Source organism: Mastomys coucha, unplaced genomic scaffold (assembly GCF_008632895.1).
Source record: "Mastomys coucha isolate ucsf_1 unplaced genomic scaffold, UCSF_Mcou_1 pScaffold21, whole genome shotgun sequence".
Taxonomy (NCBI): Eukaryota; Metazoa; Chordata; class Mammalia; order Rodentia; family Muridae; genus Mastomys; species Mastomys coucha.
In genome coordinates this window covers 135,516,914-135,530,312 of record NW_022196904.1, presented here as the reverse complement: position 1 = coordinate 135,530,312, position 13,399 = coordinate 135,516,914, and the positions used below count along the sequence as shown (strand labels likewise).

The 13,399-nt window shown below is 50.5% G+C and overlaps 2 protein-coding genes across 2 annotated transcripts; one reads left to right on the top strand and one right to left on the bottom strand.

Annotated features, from left to right (window-relative positions):
- Positions 1-2,576: 2,576 nt before the first annotated feature.
- Positions 2,577-4,822, bottom strand: Gpr152 (G protein-coupled receptor 152). Its single transcript, XM_031389142.1, has one exon. It carries the CDS (start codon positions 4,419-4,421, stop codon positions 2,862-2,864), a length of 1,560 nt encoding a protein of 519 aa, XP_031245002.1. The 5' UTR covers positions 4,422-4,822; the 3' UTR covers positions 2,577-2,861.
- Positions 4,823-7,841: 3,019 nt separating this feature from the next.
- LOC116103318 (calcium-binding protein 4) lies at positions 7,842-11,788 on the top strand. Its single transcript, XM_031389143.1, has 6 exons — positions 7,842-8,219; positions 8,548-8,578; positions 8,660-8,803; positions 10,138-10,247; positions 10,926-11,073; positions 11,174-11,788. Exons 1-6 carry the CDS (start codon positions 7,866-7,868, stop codon positions 11,200-11,202), a joined length of 816 nt encoding a protein of 271 aa, XP_031245003.1. The 5' UTR covers positions 7,842-7,865; the 3' UTR covers positions 11,203-11,788.
- Positions 11,789-13,399: the final 1,611 nt, after the last annotated feature.

Sequence of the window (13,399 nt, the reverse complement as noted above, 5' to 3'; positions counted from 1 at the left end):
GAGCAGAGTGCCCAAGAGAGACAAGCATTTAGGCTCTGCCCTTAAAGTCTGTGAAGTCCAGCAAAGAGCAGGGGGAGGTAAACATTTCCTGTGGAGGAGACATCATGGCAGTGTAAGGGGACAGAGAATTGGTTCCCAGGCTACCTGCCAGGGGGACTTCTCTGGCCTAGGCCTCATTTGGTCTCAGGGTGCCCACTCGTGTATCAGATAATGGCTGTCAGTGACGGAAGACTGATTTTGTACCGAAGAGCCACTTTACAAATGGGCAAAACAAGTCCCCAAAAGAACTTTGTTAAAGGTCACACAGTGAAAGAGTGGTGGAGTCAGGGCCCAATAACCCTTAGAGATGCCCTGAACCCTATACATGTGTCTCTAAAATAAAAGGCTATCCAAAAAGCTATCTGGTAAATGCTCACTAAATATTTGTTAGAGGAATTAATTCAGCAAATGCTTCAGAAATATCTCTCCCACTGGCTTTAGTGCCTCTGGTGGTTTGAATAAGAATGGCCTCCATAGGCTCATATATTTGAATGCCTGGTCACCAGGGCGGGGAACTCTTTGATAAAGATTAGAAGGATTAGGGGGTGTGGCCTTGTGGGAGGAATTGAGTCCCTGGGGGTGGTCTTTGAGGTTTCAAAAGCCCATGGTAGGCTCAGTTCATTCTCTGCCTGTGAGTCAGGTGGGATGTAGCTCTCAACTACTCTCTACCTCTGTGCCTGCCACCATGATCCCCTGCCATGACGGTCATGAATTAAGCCTCTGAAACTACAGGCAAGCTCCCAATCAAATGCTTTCTTTTATGAGATTTGCCTTGGTCATGGTGTCTCTTCACACCAATAGACAAGTGACTAAGACGCGGCCTATCGTTCCTTCATGCTACTGGCATGCTTTGAAACTGTGGCCTTCTCGTGTAGCCACAAGCAAGAGAACATACCCTCCATTAATTTGTAGTGCTGGTGACTGAGCCCAGGGCCTTGAGTGTTTTAGAAGCACCCTACTATGGAACTGTATCACTGGCCCTTTCTTTTCTTTAGATGAATTTAATTGAATTTATGTGTATATCTGTCTGTATGTGTAGGTGCCCGTGGAGATCAGAAGGAGGTGTTGGATCCCCTGGAGCTGGAGTTTCATGAGTGTAAGTTGCCATATGTGGGTGCTGAGAACCAACGTTGGTCCTTAACAAGAATATTATTTTCTCTTAGTTGCTAAGCCATCGCTCCTATCCCATCAGCCCTTGCTTTTTCGATCCAGGGTCTCACTATGTAGTCCAGGCTGGCCTTGAACTTATGAGACTCTTGCTTTGGCATCCTGAGTGCTAGGATTACAGGAGTGAGCCATGCCTGGCACATTTCCCCCGTCATATGGATCAGGAAAAATGACACTAAGCCAATGACAAGGCGCCTTCCCAGCTGCCTGCACAGCCCGCCACCTTGCCTTTTTTAGATGCAAGCTTCCTAGGAAAATCCTCACATAAACCAACCACCGTTGTGGACATCTGGGCTGAGGGCTTTTCCTCAGCCACTCATTCACTAACAGAGAGGATGGTGAATAAGGGAGAGCGGCCTCATCTGGGAACGCCAAAGGCTGAGAGGCGAAAACTGGTTTGGGTGACAAGGCGGTGACTGGAGAGAAACATGTGGGAAACAATCCTCAGAGCTTCCTGTTTTGTTTTTTTGTGTGTGTGTGTGTTTTTTTTTTCCCTTACAGCATCTGCAGCTGGAGAGGAAGAGCAGGCTCAGCTCTGTAATTTCCGGAGCTTTTGCCTTTCCTGGGACCACGGTGCCCAGGGCTCTCTGCCTTTAGGCAGCTTCTTGACTGTGTCCTGGGGTTCAGATTCTAGTCAGCCTGCACCTGCAGCTTTCCCAGGTCCTGTCCAACCCTCCGTGAGGGCTAGTGGCAGGTGGCAGGAGTTCAGCTCTTGAATGGAGTCAGACCTTGAAGGTTTCTTGAGTCTCACCCTCAAGGCACCCTCAGGACATCTGGTTGTCTGCCACTCAAGCAGTCAGAGGATCTCAGGTACTCCCGTCAGATGGTGGCGCTGTCCTCCTGCCGTGCAGTCCCAGCCCCTGGGAGCCATTTTTCTGTCAGTGGCATCTGCTCCAGAGCCTCACTGTGTGTCAGGCTCCAGCATGTGCCACACTCACTTTCTTATGTAATCCTCAAAGGGCCCTCAGAACAGGAGTATGGCAGCTTACCAAGCCAGGGTGCGACAGGGCTAGATTTGAATCCAGGCTTGGCTGCTCCTGACTCTTGCCTGGATGCCTTATTCTTGGTTGCACCTTACTAGGGAAATCCTGTCCCAGGCTTTGTGAGATGGGGGATAGGTGAGCATTGGAGACAGCTTGGCTGTGGCAGGCCAATTGGCTCCTGTTGGAGTCTGTGGGCTCCTGGAAGCCTCTCTTCTCTACAGGAACATTTTTGTTGGGTGCCCAAGCCAGAAAACCAGACAGAAAGGGGGAAAGTTAGGGAAAGATTAGGAGATCAGATCAAGCCTAGAGAAAGTGTCTCATGCTGTCTTCCACCAGGAGGATAGAGGCAATAAGGGGAAGAAAGCATGGATCTTGGTGTGACTGGAGAATAGAACCCAGCAGGACCATCTTCAGTGGCTCAAGGGTGTTGGGTGGCTATATGTGATTGGGGTGGTAATGGAAAAGCCTGTTGAGACCAGGGTGGAGACACTCACAACACCCTGCCTGGGACTTTCGGCTGACTGGTTTCACTTCCCCTCAGCCTTCCCAGCAGACTCAAGGGACTCAATGGGGTTCTCACTGCTGGGTTTCTTCACGTTCCCACCTCTGCCCAGATGCTTCATTGACTCTCTGATTTTTCTACTGCCCTGGCAGGCCTGGGCTTCCTGCCACTCAAGTAGGTCCTGCACTGGGGGCTTCTTTGGGGGATGCATTGCTAGGGCTTTCTTCCTGGGGAACAGCTGGTCTGTTTAGGTTCTCGGGGGCCCCAGGAGTGAGATCTGGGGATGGGCTAGGGAAGTTTTCCTCACCAGGGTTAGAGGCTGACTCAGCCTCACAGGCAAGGGTCTGGGCCTCTGTGCTTGACTGTGGCAGGGCTACAGGATCCACCTGTGACTGGGTCAGGGAGTCCACGTGAGGCTGGACCACATAGTTTGACTGTGGTTGGGTTGAGGGATGTACTTGAGGTTGAGCCATGGGATTCAACTGTGGCTGGGTCAGAGGGTTCACCTCAAGTTGAACCACAGTATCCAATGGTGGCTGGATCTGGGAGTCCACCGTAGGCTGGACCACAGAACCTGACTGTGGCTGGACCGAGGGGCTCACCTCAGGCTGGACCACAGAATCTGACTGTAGCTGGACAGAAGGATTCAGCTGAGGCTGGACCACGGGATCCAACCTTGACTGGCTTTCGGCTGTTGGTCCTGGCAGAGTCAAGCCCTCAGAGGCTACCTGGGTCTGGGGCTCGGCAGGTGTGAAGCTTCCAGGTCGTTCCTCACAGACAGCAGCTGCAAAGGAGGAGAGCACAGTGCGCAGCAGGGCCCGGAGGTCAGCACTGGCTGCCAGGCATAGGAAGGGGCTCAGGCAGCTGTTAAGCAGGATCAGGTAGTCAGAATAGACCAGGGCTTCCCAGAGCAGGTACCCAGGGTAGACATCCCATAAGAAAGCCAGATAGAGCAGCTGTGCCAGCTGATAAGGTAGCCTCAGGACCACATAGGCTGACAAAATGGTCTTGGCCACGCGGGCAAAGCCGTGGCAGGCCATGCGCCTGGGCTGTTGCCCACAACAGGTCCTGCAGGCAGTGGCTTGGGTGAGCACGTGGCAGACCAGCAGCAGGAGGAAGGGCAGGAAGCCTCCCAAGATCTCAAGCATCCGCAGAGGCAGCTCCTCAGTGTCCCAGAAGTCCAGGCAGATGACCAGATCATACCACCAGACAGCAGCCTCAGGGAACACCAGCCAGGGCACACTGAAGAGTGTGGCCAGCACCCAGACCCCAGCACACACCCAGAGGGGCAGGCGGGCTGGACGGCGCCCGGGGTACCATCGTGGGCACAGTGCCAGCAAGCAGCGGTCCAGGCTGAGCGCTGTCAACAGGAAGAGGCCGGAGGAATAGGACACACCCCACAGGAAGTAGTAGAAGCGGCAGGCCGCAGTGCCCAGTGGCCAATGCCCTCCATGCTGGATTTCCAGGATTTGGAAAGTCGCTGCTGCCAGGAATAAGAAGTCAGAGAGGGCAAGGCTGAGCAGGAGCAAGGCCAATCTTGTGCCAGCCCCGTGCCGGGCCTGTGAGCCAGCCAGCCATGCCATCAGCCCATTGGCTGGCAGTCCCAGGAGCAGCAAAGACACCAGAAAGACTGTGTCCCAGCTGCCCTGAGGGTAGTAGTCCTCATCACTGAGCTCTGTGCGGGGACCGTAGCCAGCAGCGCCCAGGTTGGTTTCCACAGCAGTGTCCATTCCGGGTCCTCAGCGTAGTGCAGGACATGGACTGCCAGTCTGCTGAATCAACAAATTCATGATGGCTTGGTATGAGAGAGAGGATGCTGTGCATGTTCAGGACAGTCACTGCCCCTCTCTGGGCTAGTATTATTACATTTTGAGTAATTAGGCTGCGCAGGGCATTTAAATAGATAATCTCATGTGGTTCCCCTATAACCAATTTTACCAGTGAGGAGATGATTGTCCACTAAACCTGCGATTTGGTGAAGGTTACAGATATAGTCAACAACTCAGACTAAACTTAATACCATTTTGCCATGTGGAATCCACGTGCCCAAGTGCACTTATTGGAGAGACTTTTTTTTTTTTTTTTCCGAGACAGGGTTTCTCTGTGTAGCCCTGGCTGTCCTGGAACTCACTCTGTAGACCAGGCTGGCCTCAAACTCCGAAATCTGCCTGCCTCTGCCTCCCAAGTGCTGAAATTAAAGGCGTGTGCCACCACTGCCTGGCATGGGGAGACTACTAAATGTTGTCTTCAGACAGGGTCTTGCTGTGGGACACTGCCTGGCCTGGCACTAGACCAGAATGGTCTCAAACTTGAGGGAATCCTTTTGTGTTAGCTTTTTAAATGCTGGGATTAGCAACTTGTGCTACCAGCTTCCACTTCTTTTTTTTTTTTTTTAACCTGGGGCCAGGTACGGTGTCAAATGCCTTTAATCCCTGCACTTAGGAGGCATAGAAACAGGTGACTCTCTGAGTATGAGGCTAGCCTAGTCTTCATAGAAATCTCTAGGCCAGCCAAGAGTGTGCTCTGGGGTCCAGAAAGCGGTGCTGGATCTCCTAGAAGTGGAGTTACATGACAGTTAAGAGCCACCACGTAAATACTGAGAACTGAACCTGGCTCCTCTGTAAGAGCAACAAATGGGGCTGGAGAGATGGCTCAGTGGTTAAGAGCACTGACTGCTCTTCCAGGGGTCCCGAGTTCAAATCCCAGCAACCATATGGTGGCTTACAACCATCAGTAATGGGATATGATGCCCTCTTCTGGGGTGTCTGAGGACAGCTACAGTGTACTTACATATAATAAATAAATAAATAAATCTTTTTTTTTTTTTTAAAAAGAGCAACAAATGTTTTTAACAGCTGAACCATCTTATCTCTCCAGCTCTGATTTAAAATTTTTGAAACAAGATCTCATGTAGCCAAAACTGGCCTCAGTCTCCTTAAAGAGCTGAGGATGGCCTTGAACTCCTGATCTTCCTGTATCTACCTGCCAAGTGCTTAGATTACAGCCATGCACCACTATATTCAGTTTATGCAGTATTGAGGATTAAACTCAAGGCCTCTTGCATGCCTGGCAAGCATTCTACCAACTTTGCCACATCTCCTGACCCACGCCTCTTGTTTCTTTTGGACAGGATGTCACTATGTAGACCAGGCAGACCTTAACATTTAAATGATCCTCCTGCCTCTGCTTCCACAGTGCTGGAATTATGAGAAGTGCACTGCCATGCCCGGCTTCAGCTGTAAATCCTATTTTAGGATAAAGAGAAATAGTGGAACATTCGTGTGAGTGGAGAGATGGTGCTCTGAGTTAAAGCCGTGGGAGCACATGGCTAGTGTTCCACAAGACAGTTTAAAACCACTTAAAGGTAGCAGTGCTGGTAATATCAGTACTTGGGAGGTGGAAGCAGGGGAATTGCCATGAGTTCAAGGTCAGCCTACACTACAGAGTTTTAAAAGCTTCTCTCAAACAAAACCACAACAGCTGGTGCACACCTGCCATGTCAGCATTGGAGAAGTGGGTAAGGGGGTCAGGAGTTCAAGGCTCGACTTCTTTTCTTGGGAATTTGAAGTCAGCCTGGGCTACATAAGCCATTATTCCAAAAGAGAAACAAAGAAAAGTATAGGATCATCCCTTCACAAGATCCTGATATTTTGTCATTCCAAATGTTTAAAATCCCAGGGAGGAAAGTGTCGTTAGCGGACACCAGGTGAGGGCTGAGCCTCCTGTCCCTGGCAGGTATGGCTAGGAGGGTCTTGCGAGCAGCTCGTGACACTTCAGTGTCTTGTACTGCTGCCTGTTTTTCTTCCCTGCACCTCAGAGTTCAGCAAAGGTGGCCATGTTTGTCCCTGGAGGTTCTGTATAGGGGAGGCAGTGGCTCTGCAGGATGATGACAATGAGGTGGCCAGGGGCAACCCAGTGCCTTCTGCTGTCCTTAGTCTACCTCACACGACTGGTGGAGGGAAGAAAGCGTCCCTTTGAGGTGGAGAGGCACTGGTTCCTGGAACACATCTAGATCATGCCTGGAACTGGTGGTTGCAGCCACTATGCCCATGGCTGCCTGCCTCAGCCTCTTTCTCGGCAGAGTCTCCTCTATGAATTCCAGCTTCTACGGCTTCACAGCCTGGATGGCCCTTTCTCAGGGCCTGGCTTACCTGGGAGGTGCAGACCAGGTAGAAGGAGCAGGGTGCTGCCTGCTTGCCCAAGGTCCAGCCACCAGCCGGTCCCACGATGAAGCTTGCCGCATGGCACCCAATGTCGATATGGAGGCAGACAGGCAGGAAACCCAAGCTGAGGCAGCATCAATCATTCATGGGTCTGCTCTTCTGGAAACCCTAACCGTGGCCCCATACGGCTAAGTGGCCAGCCAGGGCCCCCCATTCCAACAAGGTCAGACAGTGGAGACCCTTTGCTAGGAACTCCTCTGGCCCAGGGCAGGCTGTGTCATCTCCATTTCTCCATCAGCATCCAAGGTCTCTGGACTGACCTCGTTTTTTAAAGTTTCATATGTCCTCTATCCCAATCAGGATGTTACTCCATAGGGGACTCTAGGTGACAATTCTCAGCCTTTTCTAGCATGTCTCCTCCTGCCTAAGGGGCCTTCACTGGTCTTCTTGGCCACACGAAGTTCAGCTATGGTACACTCTGGGATAAATGCAGCAGTGTGTCTCCATTCCACAGATGGGGAAACTGAGACTTGGAATGATGAATTGGCTGCTTCTACTAGGCAAGAAGTAGCTGAGCTTAAGTATGAGCTCACTGAAGCTTCTGTGCCCTGGCACTTCCTTTTCTGGCTTCTTGTTGTTGTTGTTGTTGTTGTTTTTGTTTTTTCTAGACAGGGTTTCTGTGTAGTCCTGGCTGTCCTGGAACTCACCCTGTAGACCAGGCTGGCCTCGAACTCAGAAATCCGCCTGCCTCTGCCTCCCAAGTGCTGGGATTAAAGGCGTGTGCCACCACTGCCCAGCTGAGAACAGTTTTCCAGACCCATCTGGTGTTGCCAGGCCACCCTGGGGCAGAGGGCAGGGATTAGGTTGGCTGCCTGACTCATTTACCCTAATCCCCCTCACTGTGGATCCCAGGTGATCAACTCAAGCCTAGGGGGCCATAAGCAGCTTTCTGGGCCCTGAGAAGCAAGGGCACTCCAGGGAGCTACATTGCTAAGTCCTGTTAGCTTCTCTATGGCAACAGAGCACAGTGTACAGCTGGTTCCTGGCTCCCAGAAGATCCCTAAAGGAGTTGAATCTCCTAGGAGTGCTGCTGAGGGCCCTGCCTTGACCAGGAGAAGGAGCAAGAAGGAGAGTTGGCGCTCAGGGTCCCAGAAAGCCAGTTCTGGGGACCAGTCCTCTAGCCAGGGCTCTGAGGCCTCAGGAAGCAGCAAGAACTCCCCAAGAACCAAAGTGGGGCAGGAGGGACCATCCTCAGCACCTGCCGGGCAAGCCTCTCACCGACAGTCCCACCGACACCGTTCTGACCCCCAGCAGGATGCTGCCCAAAGGACTTATGGGCCCCTGCTCAACCGCATGTTTGGAAAGGTCGGAGGGGGGGGCTAGGGGTGTAGGGTTGAGGGTAATGCTCATCTTTATCCCTCCTGCTTCTTGTGCCTCAGATTGGGAAATACAAGAGAGGGTAAAGTTGTGGCCTTTGTACCCTAGGCCAGGAGAGCCAGTGAGGGACAAGGCATCTAGGAAAATTCATTTGAAGCTTCAAAAGCATGGGGAGAAGGTTGTTGTTCTCTGCTTGTGGGGTCTGTAGGATTTCAACCGTCTTCAGCTGCTTTGGTGGGGCCAGCCCCATCCAGTGCACTTGCAGAGGCTGGAGGAGCTGTGGCAAACTGGGACATGTTGGCTTATTCCTATACAGGATCGTGAACTGGGCCCTGAGGAGTTAGAGGGTGAGTGTCCCTTACTGTTGCTGGGAGGTGGAAGGTGACCTGGGTCCGGCCTCCTGGCCTGACTTCTGCCAATCCCTACAGAGCTCCAGGCTGCTTTTGAGGAGTTTGACACTGACCAGGATGGCTACATCGGCTACCGGGAGCTAGGAGACTGCATGCGGACGCTGGGCTACATGCCCACGGAGATGGAGCTCCTAGAGGTGTCCCAGCACGTGAAGATGCGCAGTTAGTGATGGAGCCCTGCTGGGTGATTGGGTTGGGAACCAGCCTGGTTACCTAGAGGGTGGGTGGGCCATGGTCGAGCTATCTTGATTTTTAGTTATTTTAGTTATTATGTGTGTGTGCCACAGTGTGCATTTGGTCAGAATACAGCTAGCTGTGGGTGGGAGTGAGTGCTTCTATCATGTGAGTTCTAGGGATCTACTAAACTCAGGTCATTAGGCGTGGTGGCAAGCACCTTTATCCATGGAGCCTCTGCTGCTAGGGGTTCTTTCTTTAGTTTTACAGTTTCTAAGAGGAGCATGGATGTGCCCTTGATGTGCATATCCTGGTCTGCTTTCTATTGCTGTGATAAATACTATGACCAAAAGGAACTTAGAGAGAAAAGGGTTTATTTTGTATTACTTTACAATCCATCATTTGGGGGAGTCAGCGCAGGAACGCAAGGCAGGAACCAGGAGGCAAGAACTGAAACAAACTAGAAAGTGCAGCTACGGCTTGCTCTCCAGGCTCCTGTTCAGGTCACCTTTCTTACACCTCCCAGGACCACCTTCCCACCTTTTACCACTCACAGTGGAATGGGCTCTCCTACATCAATCATTAATCAAGAAAAAGTCCCACAGACTTTTCTATGGGCCAATCTGATGGAGGCATTTCTTCAACCGAAGTTCCTTCTTTCTAGATGACCCTAGCTTATATCTAGTTGACAAAAGCAAAACAAAGCAAAACAACAAAACCAAACCCAAACCAGACAAACAAAAACCAACCTCCCCCCCCCCCAAACAGAGTAGCAGCACATTCTTTAATCCTAGCACTGGGGAGGCAGAGGCAGGAGGTTCTCTAAGAGCTCTAAGCCAGTCAGGACTGAATAGAGAAACCCTGCCTCGAACAACAAAAAGCACAATGAGGATTCAGGGTGATTCATCTCCCCCCTCCTTGCCTATCGGTGCCCTGGGGATGATGACAAGGCAGTGCTTTGGAAAGGTGATTTAGAGCTTCCCGCTCAGCTCTATAGCAGCCATAGCCCTATTCCATGGAGTAGCTCCTTCCAGGCCCATCCCAGGAGGAGAGCAGGAGAGTTGGCAAGCCACCCAAGGTCTCATAGAGCAACAGGATTTGGACTTGGGCTGCCTGCTCTGAAGCCGGGTCTTTTTTGGCCCACTGGGTTTCATGGAGATGAGGAGCATCTCTGACATCCCCTACTCCCCACCCCCATATCCAAGAAACCCCTCCACTAGTAAGGAACTAGGTGTGCCTTTGTGGATCCAGAGCCCTGGGGGGAAGACGAAGAGTGTGGTACTGCCATCAAGCAGATGGTGATGCTCTGCCCGGGTCCACAGTGGGGGGCTTTGTGGATTTTGAAGAGTTTGTGGAGCTGATAAGCCCAAAGCTGAGGGAGGAGACAGCTCACATGCTGGGTGTGCGGGAGCTACGAATCGCCTTCCGAGAGGTAAGAAGTACAATGGGTGGCAAACATGGACTACATCCTTACTCGGAAGTCTCAGCCCTCAGGAGGCCCAGAGAGGCAAGACTAGGGTCCAGGGTCAGGTAGGGATAGCCTGGCTGCCTCCCAGTGCAGGTCTTCAAATCAGGGAAACTTTGCTGGCTATTGAAGTTGGGGAGGGTCCGAGAGCTGGTGGGGAGCATCACTGCTGGGCAACAAGTAGTGTTGAGAGTAGAACCAAGAATAGGATGTAGTTCGGTTGATAAGGTGTATAGCTAGTACGCACCAAGCCCTGGGTTCAATCCCCAGCACCAAAGAAAACCAAGTATGGTGGCATATACATGTGATCTAGGATTTGGGAGGTGGAGAAGGCAGGAGGATAATGAGCTCAAGGCTATGCTGCCTTTGAGGACAGCCTGGCCTGCACAAGACACTGTCTCAACAATACAAACCCATCAACTAACCCTGATAATGTTTGAGCATAGTGGTCCACATTTTTAATCCCAATACTTGGGAGGCAGAGGCAAGAGAATCTCTGTGAGTTTGAGGCCAGCCTGGACAGGATGACATAGTGAGACTCTGTTTTAGATTAAAAAAAGAAAGAAAGAAAACAAAGCAAGTAGAGCCAAATATGTATGCAGACAGCGTGTCGTAAAAGCCATACTTGGACTCTCTACTTCACAGTTTGACAAGGACAGGGATGGACGGATCACAGTGGCGGAGCTGCGGCAGGCAGCACCAGCTCTGCTGGGGGAACCACTAGAGGGCACTGAACTGGATGAGATGTTGCGAGACATGGACCTCAATGGGGATGGCACCATAGACTTTGACGGTGAGTCACCCTAACAGACACCTCTCCCATGCCTCTAGCACCTTGAACTTCCTTCAATCCCTGACCTGGATTGGCCTTTCCCTTCCCCTCTCTCCTGCAGAGTTTGTAATGATGCTATCTACAGGCTGAGGCACCTTCGGGGACAACTTACTGCCCCTGGGGGCCAAGACACCAGCAGGAACCAGACAACCACACCCTTCCCTGTTGTGGGAGAGATCCCCCTCCCCAGGCTGGTTCACCCCTGACCACACCCGACTCCAGTGTCTGCCTATGCTGTCTCCTCCTCCCACCCTCAAGCTGTGGAGGGAAAAAAATTGAAGGTGGTTGCAGTTCTCACTGGAGAACAAGATTTGAATCTCTTTAGATCCTGGAGAGGTAGGGAGTTCCCCACCACTGGCTGCATTCAAATAAATGAGGCATAGTGCATTGGTGGGGGTGGGGGTGGGGTTCCTAGGACATGATGAGTTGAGAGGGTAGCTAGATCACTTCCCACTACTTGTGTGTATAAAGGGTTGTTTTTGAAAATGAACTTGGGCCTGGTAATGGCTTAGTAGGTAAAAGATTTTGCCACCAAGCCTGAATTGGACCCCTGAAGTTTGTATGGTGGAAGGAGAGAGCCAACTTCACAAAGTTGTTCTTTGGTAGGCTAATACCCTGTCCACCCACCCCCACCCTACCCCTGCCATGAATAAATAAATAAATGAAAAGTGAACTTCAGTCTGGATGTGGTGGTTCATGCTAGTGATCTCTGTATAAAAGGCCTAGGCAAGCAGGGCCGAAGTGGAAGGGCTGGTGGAGAGCTGAGCGTTGGGCCTCAGGGGTGAGCTGGCACAGGGGAATTCAGTCCTACACTGAGGTTTGGGCGCCTAGATTCTAACACTCACGAGGGACAGAGATCTGAGGGGAAGGTATGAGTCACCTACTTACATTCCAAAGTCTAAAAAGGAATGGAGAGAAGAGGACTCAAGCATGAGAGAGTGGCATTGCTGAAGGTGACACAGAGCCTTGAGTGGAAAAAGTTTCTGCAGAGACAGACACAAAGGGAAGCGAAGGTTCAGGCCTTTCTGTACTTGTCCCTGTGGACTTCATCTAAGGTTGGCCTGGAAGATTGCAGACACAGAATATAGCATTCAATAATTCAGATGAAGAAATCTGATTTAAACCAGGAGAAGGCTGGGAAAGAGGAAGGAAAATAAGCTTTTTTTAAAAAATTTTTAATTTTTTTTTTTTGAGACAGGGTCTCACTGTGTAGCCCTGGCTGGGGTTTTTTGTTGTTGTTGTTTATTTGTTAAAGATTTATTTATTGGGCTGGTGAGATGGCTCAGTGGTTAAGAGCACCAACTGCTCTTCCAAAGGTCCTGAGTTCAAATCCCAGCAACCACATGGTGGCTCACAACCACCCCTAACAAGATCTGAAGCCACAGTGTACTTATCTATTATAATTTTTTAAAGATTTATTTATTTATATATAAGTACACTGTAGCTGTCTTCAGACATACTAGAAGAGGGCATCAGATCTCATTACAGATGGTTGTAAGCCACTATATGGTTGCTGGGATTTGAACTCAGAAACTTTGGTAGAGCAGTCAGAGCTCTTAACCACTGAGCCACTTCTCCAGCCTGCCCTGGTTGATTTTGAACAACCTATGTAGACCAGGCTGTCCTGGAACTCAGAGATCCTCCTTCCTCTGTTCCAACCCACCCTCCCCTACCCCAAATGCTGGGATTAAAGGCATGTACCACCTACCATAGCCACTAAGGAAATCTTTATGCCTTCTATCAGTGTGTCTCAAGATAAAGAAATACTGCTTATAACTGTTTATAGTGTCTATTTAGAGTTTTGGTGTCCACAGTGTTTGAGAAGTATGACCAGTGTCATCTGGGCTCTGGGTTGGAGTGTGACTTAGTGGTACAGCACCTGCCTGGCACTGGCAAGGTCCTGGGCTCAAATGCCAGGATCACCAAAAAAAAAAAAAAAAAAAAAAAAGAAAGAAAGAAAGAAAGAAAGAAGGAAAGAGAAAGGCCAGCAAGATGTAAGGTGCCAAGTATGAAGACCTGAGTTCAGTCCCTGGGATCCACATGTGGCAGGAGAGAACTGATTCCCATAGGTGTCTCTAACATGTCACATAGGATGTTGCATGTATGAACCTCTACTCCCAAATAAATAATGTAATTTTAACAACAGAAAAAAGCTCATTGGTTACAATTTTAAATGATGTATACTGGGTCAAAGAATGGAATTAGACTCGAATCTGCTCACTTAAAATTTCTTAGCCAGGTGGTGGTGGCACACACCTTTAATCCCAACACTTGGGAGGCAGAGGCA

Coding starts and splice junctions, on each gene's coding strand:
- LOC116103318 (XM_031389143.1), top strand. CDS start 7,866: ATGGCAACAGAGCACAGTGTACAGCTGGTTCCTGGCTCCCAGAAGATC. Junction 8,579..8,659: donor GGGCCCTGAGGAGTTAGAGG/GTGAGTGTCCCT, acceptor CAATCCCTACAG/AGCTCCAGGCTGCTTTTGAG. Junction 11,074..11,173: donor TGGCACCATAGACTTTGACG/GTGAGTCACCCT, acceptor TCTCTCCTGCAG/AGTTTGTAATGATGCTATCT.
- Gpr152 (XM_031389142.1), bottom strand. CDS start 4,421: ATGGACACTGCTGTGGAAACCAACCTGGGCGCTGCTGGCTACGGTCCC.